General features: G+C 38.2%; 1 protein-coding gene across 2 annotated transcripts in view; it reads left to right on the forward strand.

Moving 5' to 3' along the window:
- LOC126275539 (TBC1 domain family member 13) overlaps positions 1–18,949 on the forward strand; it is a 180,235-nt gene that overhangs the window by 125,406 nt on the left and 35,880 nt on the right. Inside the window, exons 10-11 of one of the 2 annotated variants that reach the window (XR_007550600.1) lie at positions 3,304–3,385; positions 6,963–7,077. Coding sequence is in view for 1 of the 2 variants with exons in the window: in XM_049977206.1 (XP_049833163.1) it covers positions 3,304–3,375 (72 nt within the window). In the remaining variant the exon portion in view is untranslated. The remainder of the gene's footprint in view (positions 1–3,303; positions 3,386–6,962; positions 7,078–18,949) is intronic. The other variant, XM_049977206.1, reaches the window with a different exon arrangement.

An 18,949-nucleotide genomic window follows, 5' to 3' on the forward strand; every position in this document is an offset into this window, starting at 1 on the left:
CCACCAACGGCAAGGTCTGTGGTTCTTGGGGGTATTGAACTATATGAAATAAAATTGTCATGGCTCCTGAACGGTTTGTGTTAGAACGTTCAAACTACATGGTTGGCCATGGGAAATGATGGGAATTAGCATGCGTGTGCACCTCTTTGTTGTCAGCCATTTGCACATGAAAAGGTCACGGTGCAGCGTGCCTGAGTGTGTAGCACTTGTGAAGGTCTACTATGGGAGCAGTAACAGCCCAACTACAGCTCAAAGGAAGTTTGCAAGCAAGCTCAAGCTGAAGACAAGTGGTCCAAGTATGCTAACTGTGGTGTCACCGCCAGACACACACTTGCTAGGTGGTAGCCTTTAAATCGGCCGCGGTCCGGTAGTATACGTTGGACCCGCGTGTCGCCAGTATCAGTGATTGCAGACCGAGCGCCGCCACACGGCAGGTCTAGAGAGACTTCCTAGCAATCGCCCCAGTTGTACAGCCGACTTTGCTAGCGATGGTTCACTGACAAATTACGCTCTCATTTGCCGAGACGATAGTTAGCATAGCCTTCAGCTACGTTATTTGCTACGACCTAGCAAGGCACCATGATCCAGTTTCTATTGATATTGTAAATCATGTACCGTCAAGAGCAACATTCGTCATTAATGGATTAAAGTTAAGTATTCCACCAGCTACGCCCGTTTTTCTCAATTCTAATTCCCTTGTAATGTCCCAGACCTCACACCAGCCTGCGTGAGCTAAAATGCATGCATTTCGGCCTCCTGTAGTAACACGGTGTTGGCTCTCCTGCCAACCACAACACTAACAATCATAAATTTTATTTACAAGTTTGAGAGAATGGATAGTGTTCATGATGAAAGTGTCTGCAATGTCGGTCATCCAAAAAGAGTGAAAATGCCTGAAAACATCGAGAAGACACGTTCTGTGTTCCAAACCAGCCCCAGGTAATCGATCAGTTGAGCTGCACAACAGGTGGGAATCAACCAGGAGAGACTGCGACAGATTGTTGTTGAAGACCTGCTTCTCTTCCCATACAAAATTCAAACCCTTCAACCATCAAGCCATGGAACAGTGGCTTTGTTTCGCCAGCTCTATTGTCCACAGAATTGATAAACAGGACTTTGTTGTGAATATGGTTTGGTTTAGTGACAAAGCCAACTTTCATTTGAATGGGTTCGTCAATAATCAAAATTGGTGCATTTGGGAGACTGAGGATCCGCATTTCGTGATCGAAAAGTCTCTTCACCCTCAGTGGTTGACTGTGTGGTGTGCAGTGTCCAGTCACGGAATAATCAGTGTAACAGTAACTACTGAACAATATGTGAAGGTATTGGAAGATAATTTCAGCCCCATTACCCAATGTGACCCTGATTTCAACAGGATGTGGTTCATGCAAGACGGAGCTCGAGCACATCAGAGCAGGAGCATTTTGGGGACTGCATTCTGGCTCTGGGGTACCCAAAGGTCGCTGACATGGGCCTCGATTGGTCACCATATTCTCTAAATCTGAACACGTATGACTCCTTTTTGTGGGGCTATATTAAAGACAAGATGTACTGCAATAACCCCAAAACCAAAGCTGAGCTGAAAACAGTCATTCAGGAGGTTATCGACAACACCGATGTTCAACACTTGTGTTGGTCATGGCAGAATTTCGCTATTCGTCTGCGCCACATCATTGCCAAGGATGGCAGGCACATCAGACATGTCATAACCTAAATATGAATGTCTGTAGTGATGTTTACATGTTCTACATCTACATCCATACTCCGCAAGCCACCTGACAGTGTGTGGCGGAGGGTACCCTGAGTACCTCTATCTAAACAAAACTAGTAATTACTGTGAAGTGCCTGAATGAATAAAACTTTTATATGGTGCGTGCGTGCGCGCACGCTTGTGTGTGTGTGTGTGTGTGTGTGTGTGTGTGTGTGTGTGTGTGTGTGTGTGTGTGGGTGGGTGGGTGGGTGGTATAAGGGAAATATTTGTTTTCATCATTCAGTAGAAACTTCACATATTTGCAAAGACCACAGGGAATGAACAAGGAACTGTTTCATTGCTAGTAAAATGAACAACATTCAAACATTATTATCAGAAATTTGCTACAGGAATTATAAAATGATGCATTCTTGAGAAATATTCCATTTCAATAAATTAAAGTCCCAATTGCTGGAAGTTGTCTGTAGTGTGACATCAAACACTGCCATGATTTTTTTCCCCCTCTCTCTCCTAGTCACCTTGAAAGAGTTGCATTTGCAGTAGTTTAGTTGTTGATATGAACTGGAGGTTATTCAAAAAATGTTTTTTTTTTTTTTTTTTGTATTGCTTAGGGTCATTCATGAAGATGCACTCCAGATTTTTGTGCTATGCACTCTTGTCACAGCTGCCTCTGCACATTCGCTGATTCATTGCTAGACAGGTAGAATTGTACAAACTGCTGTTATAAACTGTTATTTTTGCAGGAAAAATGAGTAACTCATGCATTTCTTTTTAAAACAATTAATGTGTGTCTTTGTAACTAAAATTTTGACATTCCATTTCTTTCGCTGCAGCCTTCCTGTGAAAAAAAAAGAAAATTATAATAAAATAAAAAAAAATAAAGTTCAAGATAAATTTTAACATGACAGATTTTACCATTCCCCTGTCAGTGCCACACTCCATAATGTTTTGACTGTCAATCTTATTCCTTTTCCATAGGTTATATTCACAAAAATAACATTATGATGTAGAATGTGTCAACATAAAATCATACATGGATTTCTACTCACCATATAGTAGAGACGTTGAGTTGCAGACAGGCACAGAAAAGACTGTCAAACAAACGAGCTTCCAGTTAAAAGGCCTCCTTCTAAAGTAGACAACACACACACATTCTTGCAAGCGCAAAATACACACACACACACACACACACACACACACACACACATGCAACTACTGTCCCTGGCTGATGCTTGACTGGAAGCAGCCATGCATGGTGGGAATCTAGTCTCACTAGTCGGACACAGCAGTCATGTGTGTGTGTGTGTGTGTGTGTGTGTGTGTGTGTGTGTGTGTGTGTGTGTTGTGTCTATACAGAAGGAGGTAGTTTAGTCAAAAGCTTGCTTGTTGAGCGGTCTTTTTGTGTATCCATCAAGAACTTGTTTGTGCCATAGAAGGAGCTGATAAGGAGAAACATCTTCAATCATCACCAGATATTGAACCATAATCTATGTTTTTTCTCTGCTTATTAAGTTTATGCATTATAAGAACTGTTAAACCATTCATTTATACTGCTGGCTAGAAAATATTGTTTTTCGTGTTTGATGCTGCAGAACTTTCCATCAATGGATATCCAAGTTGTACTGTCCAAGGCAGCAGAACTAGGTGGACTGAAAGCTTCATGAATTTTATTTTGTAAGTATCACACTTTTATTGAGTTTGCTTAGGTCATTAATGTACATCAAGATAATCATCCTTATTACTAACATCTGGATTTCTATTTTTTGGAATGTGTTCTATCTATAATGTTCTGCATTACAAACTCCCTTCTGGATTTCTATCTTGGTTTCCTTCTGGTATCCATTGTGACTGTGATTTTGAGTAGATAGCAGCCAAAGTGCCATTAAAAAAATTGGGTTGCACAGAGCTTCACTGTGATACATTTGCACAGGAAGTTCATATGTTTCTGTGACACATCTTTAAAGTGATAGCTCTACTTGGTAATTACAGTGAATCATATGTGCCTACTAAGCCATGAGCAGCATGTTATAAAGCTTGACTGAATTGTCTTAATATTTTTGGTGATAAAAAATTAGCAGTTGAGAGAAGAAAAGAATCCACTAATCCTGATAACAATGACTTAAAGAAGTGCACAAAAAAGAGTAATCATTTGAAAAAATTATATCAGTTGCTTTTTGTCCTCTGATGATAGTTGTGTTACAGTTACTACATATGCTATTTCACAGTTATTGAGTAGCTGACTGATACTGACCTGCTCATATAGCTTAATGCACAATTTAGTAGTTTTCAAGATATGGGGGTGTTAGGGATCCATATTGAATATGTGCAGCAGATTAATGGCCATTGGTCTTGGGACGTGACCGGCTTGAGTTTGGTAGATCACATGATAGGATGTATCCTAAGAAAGAGATGAACAACTCATACCAATAATGCAACAACAAAAATAATCAATTTTTGATAATGTAATGTAATTGGATAGATAAAATATCTACTCACGAAGTGGCAACAGAACATGCACATAAAAGAAGGTTATACTATGCAAGCTTTCAGAGCTAGTGGTTCCTTCTTCTGGTGGAAAGAAAAGGAAGAGGGGTAAAGGAAAGGACTGTACACGTTTAGGGCAAGGAGTAGACTTCGGAAAAGTCACCCAGAATCACAGGTTAGGGGAGAGTTACTGGATGGGATTAGAAGGAAACACTGATTATTGCAGACTGCACTGGACAAGATTTGGAAACCTGAGAGCTTATGAGTGGAAGACAGGGTCATATGCAAAACAGAGATTACTGCTGAAACATTGTGCACAAGTTAATAAGAGTGAAAAGCTAAGTGCATTTTACATAACAGAGGGGGGGGGGGGGGGGGAAGCAATAAAAAGAAAGGAGTAGTTACTGTGAAGAAATGCTGAGACTTGGAGATTAATGTAAATTAAGGTCAGGTGGTTGGTGAGAACCAAGGAAAGGACATTTTGCCAGTTGCCATCCTTTCCATGCCAAATATATGCAGACTCTGTAAAACCTTCACTTGACATAGTTACCCCATCAACCTAGTTCAAGAGCAGATTTCCTGGGCCTTCACATCCAATGCTGGTACTGTTGATCCCTCCAAAAAACAGCTTTGGAGCACGTAACTTGTCACTCAGTATTATCCTGGGCCATAATGTATTACTCTGCTACTTTGACAAGGCCACAACTTCCTAAAATCATGCCCTGAAATGAAATCCATTGTGACTGATATTTTTCCCAGCACACGTAGAATAGCTTTTCGTCACCCTTTCAATCTCTGCGATATCCTTGTCAGACCCTGTGCTCCTTCTGCACGTATCTCCTTACTCTATGGCTCCTACCCTGCGACAGTGTCCACTGCAAGACTTGTCCTATGCACCCTCCTACCAAAAACCTATACCAGTTCTGTAACTGGAAAAACATATACTATCAAAGGTAGAGCCACCTGTGAAATGACACATGTTGTATACCAGCTGTTATGTGAACACTGTTTAGCCTTTCACATTGGCATGACATCACCAGATTATCAGTTAGGATGAAAGGGCATAGGCAGAGGGTGTATACTGGCAGCACACAATATCTTGTTGGTAGAGCATGTTATACAGCATGACAGTTATGACCTCAGTGCCTGTTTCACCACACACGCCATCTGGATTCTTCCCACAGATGCAAGTTTCTCAGAACTTTGCAGGTGGGATCCTGTGCTTCAATATGCCCTTGATTCTCCCCACCCATTTGGCTTTAATTTAAGTTAATTTCTCTGTCCCAGTATTTCTTCATATTAACTACTCCTTTCTTCACTCTGTTTTAGTTTTCTGCACCTTTCATTTTTGACTTGTCTGTTTGTCGTCATCCCCCTCCCATGTCTGTTATGTGCAATGCACTTAGCTTTTCATTCTTATTAACTTGTGCACAATGTTTTGGTAGTAATCTGTGTCTAGCATATTACCCTGTCTTTCACCTTTAAGCTTTCAGGCTTTCAAAACTCGTCCCCAACAACCAGTCTTTCCTTCTCATCCCATCCCGTAAGTCTCCCCTGACCCACAGTTGTGGGCAACTTTTCCGAAATCCACCCCTTTTCCTTAACCTCTCCAGTCCTTTTCCTTCAGCCTTATTCCTTCTCCTTATGCCATAAGAAGGAGCCATTGGTTCTGAAAGCTTGCATAGTATAACCTCCTTTTATGTGTATTTTCTGCCACTGCTTGGTGAGTAACTTTTTATCTATTCCATTACATGATACCAGTAGCAGTGTGTTGTATATTCTGAAGAGAAACTACAAACTGCAGGTGTACATAATGGGCAGATGTGAAAAAGCAGTGTCAATACTGATTAGAGGAACACTACATAAATAGAGCGACGTGTACTGATGATATTTCATTCAGACAGTGGCATTGGCATATTTTTGTAATTTTGCAAATGTATCAGGAATATATATTTTTCTGTTAGAATCAGTGTTTGTATTATCATAAATTTCGAGGCGTAACCATTGGTGGCATTTCTCTGTTGAATATGAAATTTGCAACACCAGAAACATAGGAAGTGTTAATAGTATAGAATTAAAAAGAAAGAAAAGAAAACTATTTGAAAAAAATTGGTTTATTTTTACTAAGGCAAAACTCACATTTCAAAAATTCTCAGATTTTTCTGGTATTGTATGCACAAAAGAGATTATCTTCTGGATAACATTCAAGCTTTTATTAATATCTACAAAGTGAAAAGATAATGGTATTTCAAGAGTTACTGTACATTGTATAAGGAGTATAAGACAGCACAGTTCATTATGCATGTTAATAATAGTGAGTCATGCTGCAGGTGCTTTAAGTAATATAGTCAGTTGCTTCTGTATAATGAATGCAGTCTGTGGCAGAAGGGTACTTGAAATGGAAAGTTCGATAGTTAACACTGGGGAAACTTATTGATTATGTTAGCGTTCTAGGAAAAACAGCAATCCAGTCATACTAAAATTCCCTTAAGATGTAGTATGGAATGCTTTCATTTTGCAGATGATTGCTGGGGAAATGACAATTATCAGGAAATGGTCAAGGCAATTTTTTGCAAACATAAAATAATTAGAAAGACAGAAAACTTTAATCCTGGCAAAAACCTAATCATCCACATAACAAATGGACTCATTCTTTCTATGATTTGTGCATGCACAGAAATTTCAACACTAGATCTTATTGTTAGGTGATGGATCGTGCCACATGTTGCTGCTCTGATGTAGCATTATCATAATGTTTTCTAAACAGGGACTGCAGAGTTGGATAAAAACAGAATGTCCCGAAGGCAGCACAGTGTGACAAAGTTCTCAGGGTCTTGAAGAGACTTATAGGTGACCTGCTCTCCCTTGTGGGACCTAAAAAGGTGGGTAACGCACTGAGGAATCCCAAATTATGGCAGATTTGCTTTGCCTGTGTTGTGGTTAGTGACAGTGAAGAAGAAGTGCATGCTATTTTATCCATTTGAGAATAAACTGACAGTACATAATTTGTGAGTTTACCTTAGATATAGGACTAGTGCACACTTCTGGGTTTCAAATTCTGAAGGCCTGCATGAGCATGAGGAAGAAATGTAATCTTTGTGGAATCTACATAATGTGATGAAAATTTAAGAATACTATAGTATCAATCTCTTTATTTCAATTTGTAGTACTGGTTCTATTGAGCATAGGTTGTTTTTCAAAATGTAAAGCTATGTGAGAAGAGGGTCATCTTATACAAATTAGAAATAAAGTCAAGTTACAGTGCTGGCACAATGTAGTCTGTGTTTGTGTGTGTACACTAATCACACTTAACTGCCTTCTTTTCACAGCACAGTCATATTTTCTATCTTGTATCTATACTGTAGCTGCCTTCTTCTATATTCCATCTATTTTCTTCTATATAGTTATAAATTGAAGTCTGCCTCCACAGTTCCTTCTATATATTCAGGTTACTCTCAGAAAGTATTATAGGAATTTTGATAAGATGTTCACTAATAAATACAATGATTTACTAGGAAGTTCGTGTACATAATTTATAAATATTTTGTGTAAATTGGCTGAACTATGGTGGGTTAAAGTCTCCTGGCACTGTGAAAACGACGCCATCTAGTGACTAGTATAACTCCTTGTAATTGTGGTGACTCACATAGTGATCTGTGTCAAAGTTGTGTGGCAGAGGGTACATTGTACTGATGTTAATGTAGCAAAAGATGCTCCATACTGGTATTGTGCTGCTGAGGGTGCTTCTTACCAATTTTGTGTGGCAGAGAGTGCTCGTGTAGCCAGGCAAATTCAGGCTACACTCTGGTATTTGGGGATACGAGCCTGCTGTGCATGGTCTGCTTCGCAGATAAATGACGAGGGCTGGTGAGCCTGCCAGCCTGTTTGTGGTTTTTGCACAGTTTCCCTTACTCAGCTAGATAAATATTGGGCTGTCACCCATTTCCTGCCTCAGATATATGCTACACAAACATTTAGGAAAGGTTTCCACACTTGAACATGAGATTTACTTTAGACACACACAGAGGGGGTGCACAGATTCTGTCCCGTATGGAATGGTGATGTCAGCAAGGGCATCAGGCCATCAACGGTCACTGTCATTGGCAAAACCCATATAATATTGCCTACTACATAGAGAAATAGGACAAAGTTAGTAAGAAGGAGAAGAAACACAGTGATGCTTCTTAACAATTTTACCTGGCAGAGGGGTGCTTCAAACTGATGTGTGGCCGATGATTCTTCCTAGCTAGTGATGTTACTTTACAAAGGCATGGCATTGTTGCGTGTTAGAAGATGCTTCTTACCAGTGTTGTGTGACAGAGAGTGGTCTAATGTTGTGTGGTAAAGGGTGCTCCCTACCAGTGTTGTACGTGAGGTGTGACATGTCATTTAAAGGGAAATTGTGGGTTACTCCCTTGATACTTCTTAACAATGAAAAACAATTGTGACATTTAATAAATGTTTTTATTAGAAGTTCAGTTTTGGACAGCATATTGTCAGAGAAATGGTTTATTGTTACATGCAGGTGATGCAAGGTACTTGGGTGCAGCATATGTGCAAGACATGACAATGAATTTAGCATGCCCGCCTGATGGGGGCCCTTTCTTCTTAGAAATGGTGGCTTGGAAGTGTGTTGCAGCCATAGAAGAATGATGTTCACAATAACAGTAGTAACATCATTGCAACAAGAAAAAAGATGTTTTAAAACCTTTCATTCTGTCTTACTTCTTTGTCATTTTGCTTATTGGTGGCCAACTCCTTCTACTTCATTGATGAATTTCTCAGTAAAACCAACTGATATATATACTCTTTGCCTGTAAATGTCTGCTTGTGTCTGTATATGTATGTATGGATGGATGTGTGTGTGTGTGTGTGTGTGTGTGTGTGTGTGTGTGTGTGTGGTGTGTGTGCGTGCGTGCGTGCGCATGCGCGCGAGTATATACCTATCCTTTTTTCCCCCTAAGGTAAGTCTTTCCGCTCCAGGGATTGGAATGACTCCTTACCCTCTCCCTTAAAACCCACCTCCTTTCGTCTTTCCCTCTCCTTCCCTCTTTCCTGAAGAAGCAACCGTTGGTTGCGAAAGCTAGAAATTTTGTGTGTGTGTTTGTGTGTTATTTTATTGTGCCTGTCTACCGGCGCTTTCCCGCTTGGTAAATCTTGGAATCTTTGTTTTTAATATATATATACTTCTGCACAATTTCAGTGCAATAATGTGTTCATTGTAAATAAGTATTATAGTAGTTGTATTACATGTTTATTATGTTATAAATAAATAAAAAAACTTTTTTATTTTAAATTCAGTGCATTAGTATTTGTAAAATGACTTTCATATAGTGTTCATTAAAAAATGGCGATCAGTCCACTTGGGACCTGTGGAATGGTACATTAGCTTATTTGTTTTAGTTGTAAATATTTGTCATGTATTGTCATTTTTCTGACATGTTCCACATCCTGGAGGACCTCCTCACTACAGATCAATTGGAATGAAAGTAAATCTAATCTAATCTAATTCTTGTTATACAAGATACTTGTATCATGATCATAGTATACAAGTCTGCTGACAATTATTTCAACATATAAAGAAGCTTAAATAACTGATTTAAATAGACTGGGTGGTGTACGAAGTCATATTGTTGGTCAATATGTAAATTTGAGAAGTATTCCAGCTTTCTTTCAGCCTCTAACACTGAATACACTGCAAAGGAGTAGTAGTCCACTAGCAAGAGCAGAAGCATGCATGACTGGATTTTACTAGCTGGTCTAGATAGCATTTAATCCCACAAAACAGGTGACCCCACAGAATATATTATACTACGAGATAACGTAAACCCAAAATAAAAAATTAACACTCCATGTAGGAGAGAGTGTTTCATTCCAATGTTATGTGACAGAGTGTGCATCCTACTGAAGTTATGTGGTAGAGAGTGCATCCTGCCAAAGCTATGTGGCAGAGGGTGTTTTGCAAGGTTATTGTTTGGCAGAGGGTCCTTGGAAGTGATGTTATGTTATAGGGAGTGATTCTTACCAATTTTACGTGGCTTCATACCATGTTGCAAGGTGTAGAGTGTTCTGTACTGATTGTGTGTGGCAGAGAGTGCTTCATACCAGTGTTGCATGGCAGAGGGTACTTTGTAGCAATTTTAAGTGGTAGAGGGAGCTTCATAGTGATGCCACATTGGAAAATGCAGGAAGAGGTTACACAGAAAATGTTGCACAGCAGTCAGCCAGACAGCAAGTGGCCATAGCTTTTGTTGAATATGTTGCAGTCAGGCAGACTGCACTGTACTGGCACTGCAATTGGGCATCAGGCTACATGTAGCTGTATCTTATGCCAAACTGGAGCTGCTTGTCTGGTGTACCAGGTAGCGTACCAACTCACAGCTCCCATCTTTGCCACTATATGTCACTCCGAATGCCAATTAAATATAAAATAGATAACATTTGTGAACTGCTCAAACTGTTAAATTTAAATGAAAGTGATGATATTCTGTTATCTAACAGTGTTATATGAATTTTTAGCCGTAGACGCCATGTGCTACCCACACAAAGCGGGAGCAGGTCATTATTGGCTTATGGAAGAAACAAACAAATAATGGGTTAATGCTTTGCCGAAGAGACATGAAAGATGGTGTTGAGCTATTAGTAGGATCAGATACATTCTCTTCCCTCATTTATGCTGTTGCTGCTGCAGCTGATTATGATGATGATGATGATGATGATAATAATAATAACAATAATAATAATAATAATAATAGTAATAATAACTATTCGCAACACGCCAGATGAATCAACCCTGTTTTCACAATGGCTACTCTATATTACACAATATTATTATATAGCTAAGACGCTTATGAGCATAAACATTCCGAAGTTACCTGAAGTCAGTCAAATTTCACTGCTCAGAAAAGGTACAGCTTAAAGTGCGCAGTTGGAATATATATATATTCTGTTAGCTCTGAAGGATTTGTCAAAACTGCAGTAACATCCTCAGTTTGGTTACTGTTCCTCTTGATGACTTCACACTTCAGTTCAGTTTTTTTATGTTCCATGGATAATAGTAGAGTCAACTGCCTTGATATGGAATGTGTTGATACATTCACAAATAAAATATATTTTCTCTCTGAAAACATGACTATGCTCTGGCAGTTTACTTATCTGACTGTTTTTATTTTAATCTTAATCTACAACAAAATTTGGTTACTTTAACCCAACCAAATACATACTATCTATTCAGAAATTGATCTGTGGAGTAAAGGGAGTTGTCAAGCAAAAATTATTTCAATTTGTTCTTAAAACTTGAGCATATCTGCAAACATAATAGGGATTCCATAAGAGCGTTTCCATTGCAAAAGCCCTCTACCATTTTGCTGACTGTGTATTACAATGTCTGAATGACAAGATTTCACCTACCAGGGGTTTTATTAATCTGTCTAATGCACCTTTGACTGTTCAAATCACAAAATTCTTTTGGAGTAACATAGTTTATGACTTTTTAGATATAATGACAAGATGTTCACTTCATATTTAACTGATAGGAAGCAAAGGGTCAAGTTAGATAGCACATGCAGCTCTCATGATGAATCTTCTTTTTATTAGGGACAAATTATTACTGGTGTTCCATGGCATTAAATTCTGACACCAATCTTTTTCTTGTTATATATGAATGACCTTCCTTCTGGCTGATGGAATATAGGCTGATAAAGCAGGAATTGCATTGTTTGCTGGCTATGCAAGAATCATAATCAGAACTGCAACATCAGAACAAGCAATAATTGCAATATTAAAAAATATTCAGTAACTGTTCTATCGCTCAACTTAGAAAACATGTTTCATTCAATTTTGCACAAGGCTTGATATACGTTCATCAATAAAAATACAGCAAAGGAGAAAGGAAATAAATAAAATTTATTGTTCAGAATTATGAGGTGTGCATATTAATTGGAACTAGAATTGAAAATCCCATATTCCAGATCTTCTCAAACAACATTTGCTCTACATGTAATTGCTGAATTTGGTGAGGAAAATACCAGAAAATGAGCTTACTTTGCATGGCCCCATTCTCTGATACCATATAGCATAATTTTCTGCTGCAATTCCACAAATAGACACAAAATATTTATTGCATGGGAATGTGCTGTAAGGAAAGTAACTGGTGCCCATCTTTGAACGTCATATAGGCAATTGTTTAAAAAATTAGGCATACTGATGACAGCCTTACATTATGTTTATTCTCCTATGAAGTTTGTTTTGATGAATCAGATACTATCTGAAAATAATTATCAAATTAATAAATTAACACAAGTGATAAAAACAGCCCCCACTTTACACAAATTAACCTTCCTCTTGCATAGGAAGGAGCAAAATCTGTGGTCGTAAAAATATTTGACCATCTTCTTTGTGAATTATATGTGCCAGCAGAGAATTAATTATTTTCCAGATTTCATTGGAAGTATATTTAGTGTCATGGATCCTTTGTGTTTATTTAGTAGATCATTTCATCCCTTTATAGGCATTCCATTTTCGCTACACTTCATATTGCGTTGATTTTATTTTCAGAACTATTAATCGTAGATGTAACATGCAACTACATAATCTAATCAGAAGTATTCAGGCACCCCTATGTAAATGCAGAATTGACAGCTAGATGTCACTAGAGGTGGGCCTGCCAATATTAAAGGAGGCATGGCATATTGTGTTTTCATTAGAGAAGCAGTAACAGCAGAATGGGTCGGTCAGGAGAGCTCAGCAACTTCAAAGGTGGACTAGTCATTGATCTCATTTGAGTAACAAATTCACTTGGGACATTTCAGCCTGTCTAAAGCTGCCCATATTGTCCACTGTTGATTAGATTGTGAAGTGGAAACGCAAAGTACTGAGCATTGCAGAGGGTGGTTGTAAAAAATCACATGAAATCAGTGGAAGGAATCACCTGGGAGTTCCAAAGTGCTATCAGCTGCCCAGCTAGCACAATGAACGTGCATAGGGAGCTAAACAGATAGGGGTGCAAAGGAGGAGCATCTCCTTCTGTAGTCATTGTTAAGCAGTGCTTGAGTTGGTGTAAAGAGCAGTGCAATGCCGCTGGACAGTGTATTATTGAAATGAGTGATTTGGAGTAATGAATCCTGCTATGCAATGTAGTAAGCCAATGGAAGGGTTTGAATTCAGTAAAAGCCTGGAGAACATTACCTACCATGGTATTTGGTACCAACAGTGAAGTATGCAGGAGAAGATTATATGATATGCAAGTGTTCTTCACGATCAGGGTGTAGTCCCCATATTGGAGTTAAGAAAATGCTAAATGCAGAAGATATGAACACATTTTACAGTGTTGTATACTTCATACATTAGAGGAACAATTCAGAGATGATTGTTGTTTGTATCAGTATGACAGTACAGCCTATCATAGAGCAACATCTGTTAGGCAATGGTTTGTGGGCAATAACACTCCTGAAATGGGCTTGCCTGTCCAGTCATGACTTGAGTCCAATGTGACACCTTAGGGATGAGTTACAATGCTGACTTCACTCCACACCCTAGTGTCCCAACATCACTACCTTCTCTGGTTTTGGCTCTTGAGAATCACTGATTCTACTAGAAATGGTATTAGTCAGACAAATAAAAACTTCATAAGTCACTGCAAAAACAGAATGATTTTCTCAATTCCTACCATATGTGATATGTGGCAAGTTTGGTGTGTAATATGATCACACCGCTAGTTTCAAGATCTCTTCTTAATTTCTGTAATAACTTTAAGAAATATGTAGTGATACTCCATATTAAATCCACCTATGCATTTCCTAGGCTGTAATCATATATACAGAATTCTTATACTGATCCATTCATGGAATGGAGCCGTGAAGTGTTCTTACACTTACCATTCATTGCATACTTTTCTGTTCCTGGGGTAAAAGGTTTGAAAGTCTGCTGCTGTGTATAAATATTGTTCTACTTCAGTAAACACATAACAAAGTCAACTTTAGCCATGAACAATGACGGAACAAACTTGACATCTTTTATAAGCTATTTGAAAAATACTGTGTTGTCTGTCTGGGTGATTTGAGAATGGGTCCAGGTAACCCGAAACCAGGTAGCAATTAAATAAAAAGTGAAACTTGCAACTTTGGCTGTTTCTATATCAAAGTGGTTAACTCAACTCAAGTTTCTGTCAACAGTTAATACAGCATGCTGGAAATTCATTTATGTAATTACTTACTTTCATGTGTATTTTATAGAACAATATCTTCATTCATTCATTTATCCATTCATTCATTCACCATCAGTTATAGTTGTCTGATTTTTATGTCTATTGGAACACAGAATATTTATGTGCAAACTGTGAAGTTGAATTTAACTTCTAGTGATTGTAAACCTGAAATAGTGAATAATGTACTTACAGTGCACATTTGACAATTTGTTGTAGAAGACTTGTATCTTTTTTGTCAATATTGTGATTGTAAAGGAAATTACACACACAGTGATAATTGCATACACTGTTCACCTGTAGGTCTTACAATTGTTGTAGGTTGCATTCAGTTTCATTTTTGTTAGCATATAATACTTGAGCACCTTTTACCACTTTTGTCATGTGTACGTTAGAACATTTGCATGATTTCTGAAAAATGACAGAAGTTCACTTTTTGTTTTTATTTTACTTTTAATTAGTATTTTGTTGTAATTTTTCCATGAATAGTGGCAAATTTTCATTGCTTCATGCAATTTCATATTCCATCGTTTGTCAGTTCATATTCCATCATTTGTCAGCTTAGGGCAACAGCTTAAGTAGAGTTTTTATGTCAAAAAAATTATGCATTGCTTTTCATCAGATTTCCAACTATTGAATACCTGTTAGCATGATACATTTTCAAGTTTGTTGTCTATTTTGTAGAACCCTAATCAGGTTTACCCCATGTAATGTACATTAGATTCATAAAATAATGTTGTATATTCAAGACTGTGTGTGTCAGTCATTTTTGGTCATGTATGTTGTTGTTGTTGTCTTCAGTCCAAACATTGGTTTGATGCAGCTCTTTTTGTTACTTTACCCTACATGAGCTGCTTCATCTCTGAGTAACTACTATAACCTGAATTCTAAATATGCTTACTGTAGTCATCTCGTGGCCTCCTCCTACAGTTTTTGCCACACACCACACTCTCCTCCAATACTAAACTGCTGATCCTTAATGTCTCTGAAAGATCCTATGAATTGATCCCTTTTTTTAATTAAGTCTTTCTACAAATTTCTTTTCTCCCCAGTTCTGTTCAGTACTGCCTGATTGCTTACATGATTTTTGAATCTAATCTTCAGCATTCATCTGTAGCACCACATTTTAAAAACTTCTATTCTCTTCTTGTCTAAATTGTTTATTGCCCATGTTTCACTTTCATACATGGCTACACTCCGAACAAATGTCTTCAAAACACTTAAATCTATATTCTATGTTAATAGATTTTTCTTGGTCAGAAATTCTTTACCTGCCATTGCCAGTCTACATTTTGGATCCTCTCTACTTCAGCCATCATCAGTTATTTTGCTGCTCGAATAGCAAAACTCATCTACTACTTTAAGTGTCTCATTTCCTAATCTAATGCCCTTAACGTTACCCGATTTGATCTCATGACATTCTATTATCTTTCTTATGCTTTTGTTGATTTTCATCTTGTATTCTCCTTTCAAAACTTAGTCCATTGCTGTTTCTGACCGAATTACAGTGTCATCAGGAAAACTTAAAGTTTATGTTTCTTCTCCCTGAACTTTAATTTTTTGTACTGCTGTACATTGAAAGGCATTATGGATAGGCGACAACCCTGTCTTACTCCATTCTCAACCACTGCTTCCATCTTGTTTCTGTACAACTTGTAAATAGCCCTTCGCTCTTTGTATTTTACCCCTGTATCTTCAAAATTCAAGGAGGGTATTTCAGTCGTAATTGTTAAAAGCTTTTTCTAAGTTTACAAATCCTATAAACGTCGATTTGCCTGTCGTTAACCTATCTTCTAAGGTAAGTCGTAGGGTCAGTATTGCCACAGGTGTCCCTACATTTCTCCAGAATCCAAATTGATCTTCCCTGAGGTCAGCTTCTATCAGTTTTTCCATTTTTCTGTAAAGAATTCTTGTTAGTATTTTGCAACCATGACTTCTTAAACTGATAGTTTGGTAATTTTCACACCTGACAACAACTTCTTTCTTTGGAATTGGAGTTACCACAGTCTTCTCAATGTCTGATGGTATTTCGCCTGTCTCGTGCATTTTATACACCAGGTCGAATAATTGTGTCATGGCTGGCTCTCCCAAGGTAGTTTTGACAGAATATGGTCTACCCCCGGGCTTTCTTTCAACTTTGATCTTTCAGAGCTCTGTCAAATTTTTCTCACAGTATCATATCCTCCATCTCATCTTCATCCACCTCCACTTCCCTTTCTATAATATTGCCTTCAAGTTCATCTCTCTTGCATAGACCCTCTATACTGTATATTCCTTTCAGCTGTACCTTTTTTGCTTATGACTGGTTTTCCATCTGAGCTATTGATGTTCATACAGCTGCTTCTCTTTTCTCCAAAGGCCTGTGTAATTTTCCTGTATGTTGCATCTATCTTTCTCCTAGTGAAGTATGCTTCATCTAGCCATACCTGCTTAGCCATTTTGCACTCCACCTAGTCTCATCTTTTAAACAGTTGTATTCCCTTGAACCTGCCTCATTTGCTGCATTTTTAAATTTTCTCCTTACATCAGTTAAATTCAATATCTCTTGTGTTATCCAAGGACTTCTACTAGGCCTTGTATTTTTACCTATTTGATCCTCTGCTGCCTTTGCTATTTCATCTCTTAAAGCCACTCATTTGTTTTCTACTGTATTCCTTTCCCCTGTTCTATTTAACTGTTGGCTAATGCTCCCTCTGAAACTCTTAACAACCTATGGTTCTTTCAACTTATCCAGGTCCCATTTCCTTAATTTCCTACCTTTTCCCAATTTCTTCAGTTTTAATCTACAGTCCATAATCAATAAATTGTGGTCAGAGTCCTCTTCTGCCCCCAGAAATGTCTTAAAATTTAAAATACGGATCCTAAATCTGTGTCTACCCATTATATAATCAGTCTGAAACCTTCTGGTATCTCCAGGCCTCTTCCTCATGTATTTTTACTTGTACTAGTCTTAAACCAAGTGTTAGCGATGATTGAAGTATGTTCTGTGCAAAATTCTACCATGTGGCTTCCTCTTTCATTCCTTTCCCCCCGTTCATATTCAGTTACTATTTTTCCATCTCTTCCTTTCCCTACTATTGAATTCCAGTCCCACAGAACATTTAAAATTTTGTCTCCTGTAACTATGTGAATAATTTCTTTTATCTCATCATACATTTCTTCAATCTGGTCATCACCTGTGGAGCTAGCTGCCATCCAAACTTGTACTGCTGTGGTTATCACGGTCTTCTTCTCTATCTTGGCTATGATAATGCATTCACAATGCTGTTCATACTAGCTTACTTGCATTCCTATTTTCATATTCATTATGAAACCCACTCCTGCATTACTCTTATTTGACTTTGTATTTATAACCCTATATTCACCTCACCAGAAGTCCTCTTCCTCTTGCCACTGAACATCACTAATTCCTACTGTATCCAACTGCAACCTAGCCATTTCCTTTTTTAAATTTTCTAACTACCTGCCAAATTAAGGGATCAACATTCCATGCTCCGATCTGCAGAATGCCAGTTTTGTTTCTCCTGGTAATGACATCCTGCTGAATAATCCCCGCTTGAAGATCTGAATGCGGGACTCTTTTACCTGTGGAATATTTTATCCAAGGGGATTCTACCATCATTTAGCCATACAGTAGAGCTGTATGCCATTAGCAACAATTATGGCTGTGTTTCCCCTTGCTTTCAGCCGTTCGCAGTACCAACTCAGCAAGGCCACTTTGGTTGTTGTTACAATGCCTGAGTAGTCTATCATCCAGACTATTGTCCATATAATGACTGAAAAGGCTAATCCCCCTCTTCAGGAACCATACATTTGTCTGTCCTCTCAACAAATATCCCTCCACTGTGGTTACACCAATGGTATGGCAATATGTGTAGCTGAGACATGCAAGCCACCATACCTCCGACAAGATCCATGGTTTACTTGGGAGGTGTTATATATGGTATTTCAGTTAACAATATCAAATAAAAGCAATTTATTTGTGGCATATCTAGTTCTGTCTTTCGTATTATGTATCTTCATGATGAACTGAAGGAAAGCAACAACTAAAACCACATGTTTACCTAACTGAAGCAAAAGTGAAAAATACAACATATACAAACCCCAGAAGGCTCTAACATAGACAACAACCCAAAATGCTTAAAACAGGTAGCCATACAAGGTCCCATCCCAGAAAGTATAACCAATGCTGAAGAATCACTGTCACACATAAAAATCCTATATGAAACAGATCCACTCTAATAGTTCATATCCAAGGTGTAAACATTCCTGAAACTGCACAATTTGTATCATTTGGCATAACCAGCCAAACACCAAAAACCCCAAAAAGGAGAAAATGTTTCATAAAAAAGCAAGTCCAGAAAATGTGGATGCCTGAAACCATTGAATTCATATAGCAGTTAAAATTGGTGCTAAGCAACCATCATCTTTTATTTAATAACAACATGAATGTACAGCTTGATTAAAGATCCATGAGTACACCTATAATTGGAATAGCCGGCTGCCGTGGCTCGGTTCTAGGCACTTCAGTCTGGAACCGCACGACTGCTATG

Source organism: Schistocerca gregaria, chromosome 1, assembly GCF_023897955.1.
Source record: "Schistocerca gregaria isolate iqSchGreg1 chromosome 1, iqSchGreg1.2, whole genome shotgun sequence".
NCBI classification, from domain to species: Eukaryota; Metazoa; Arthropoda; class Insecta; order Orthoptera; family Acrididae; genus Schistocerca; species Schistocerca gregaria.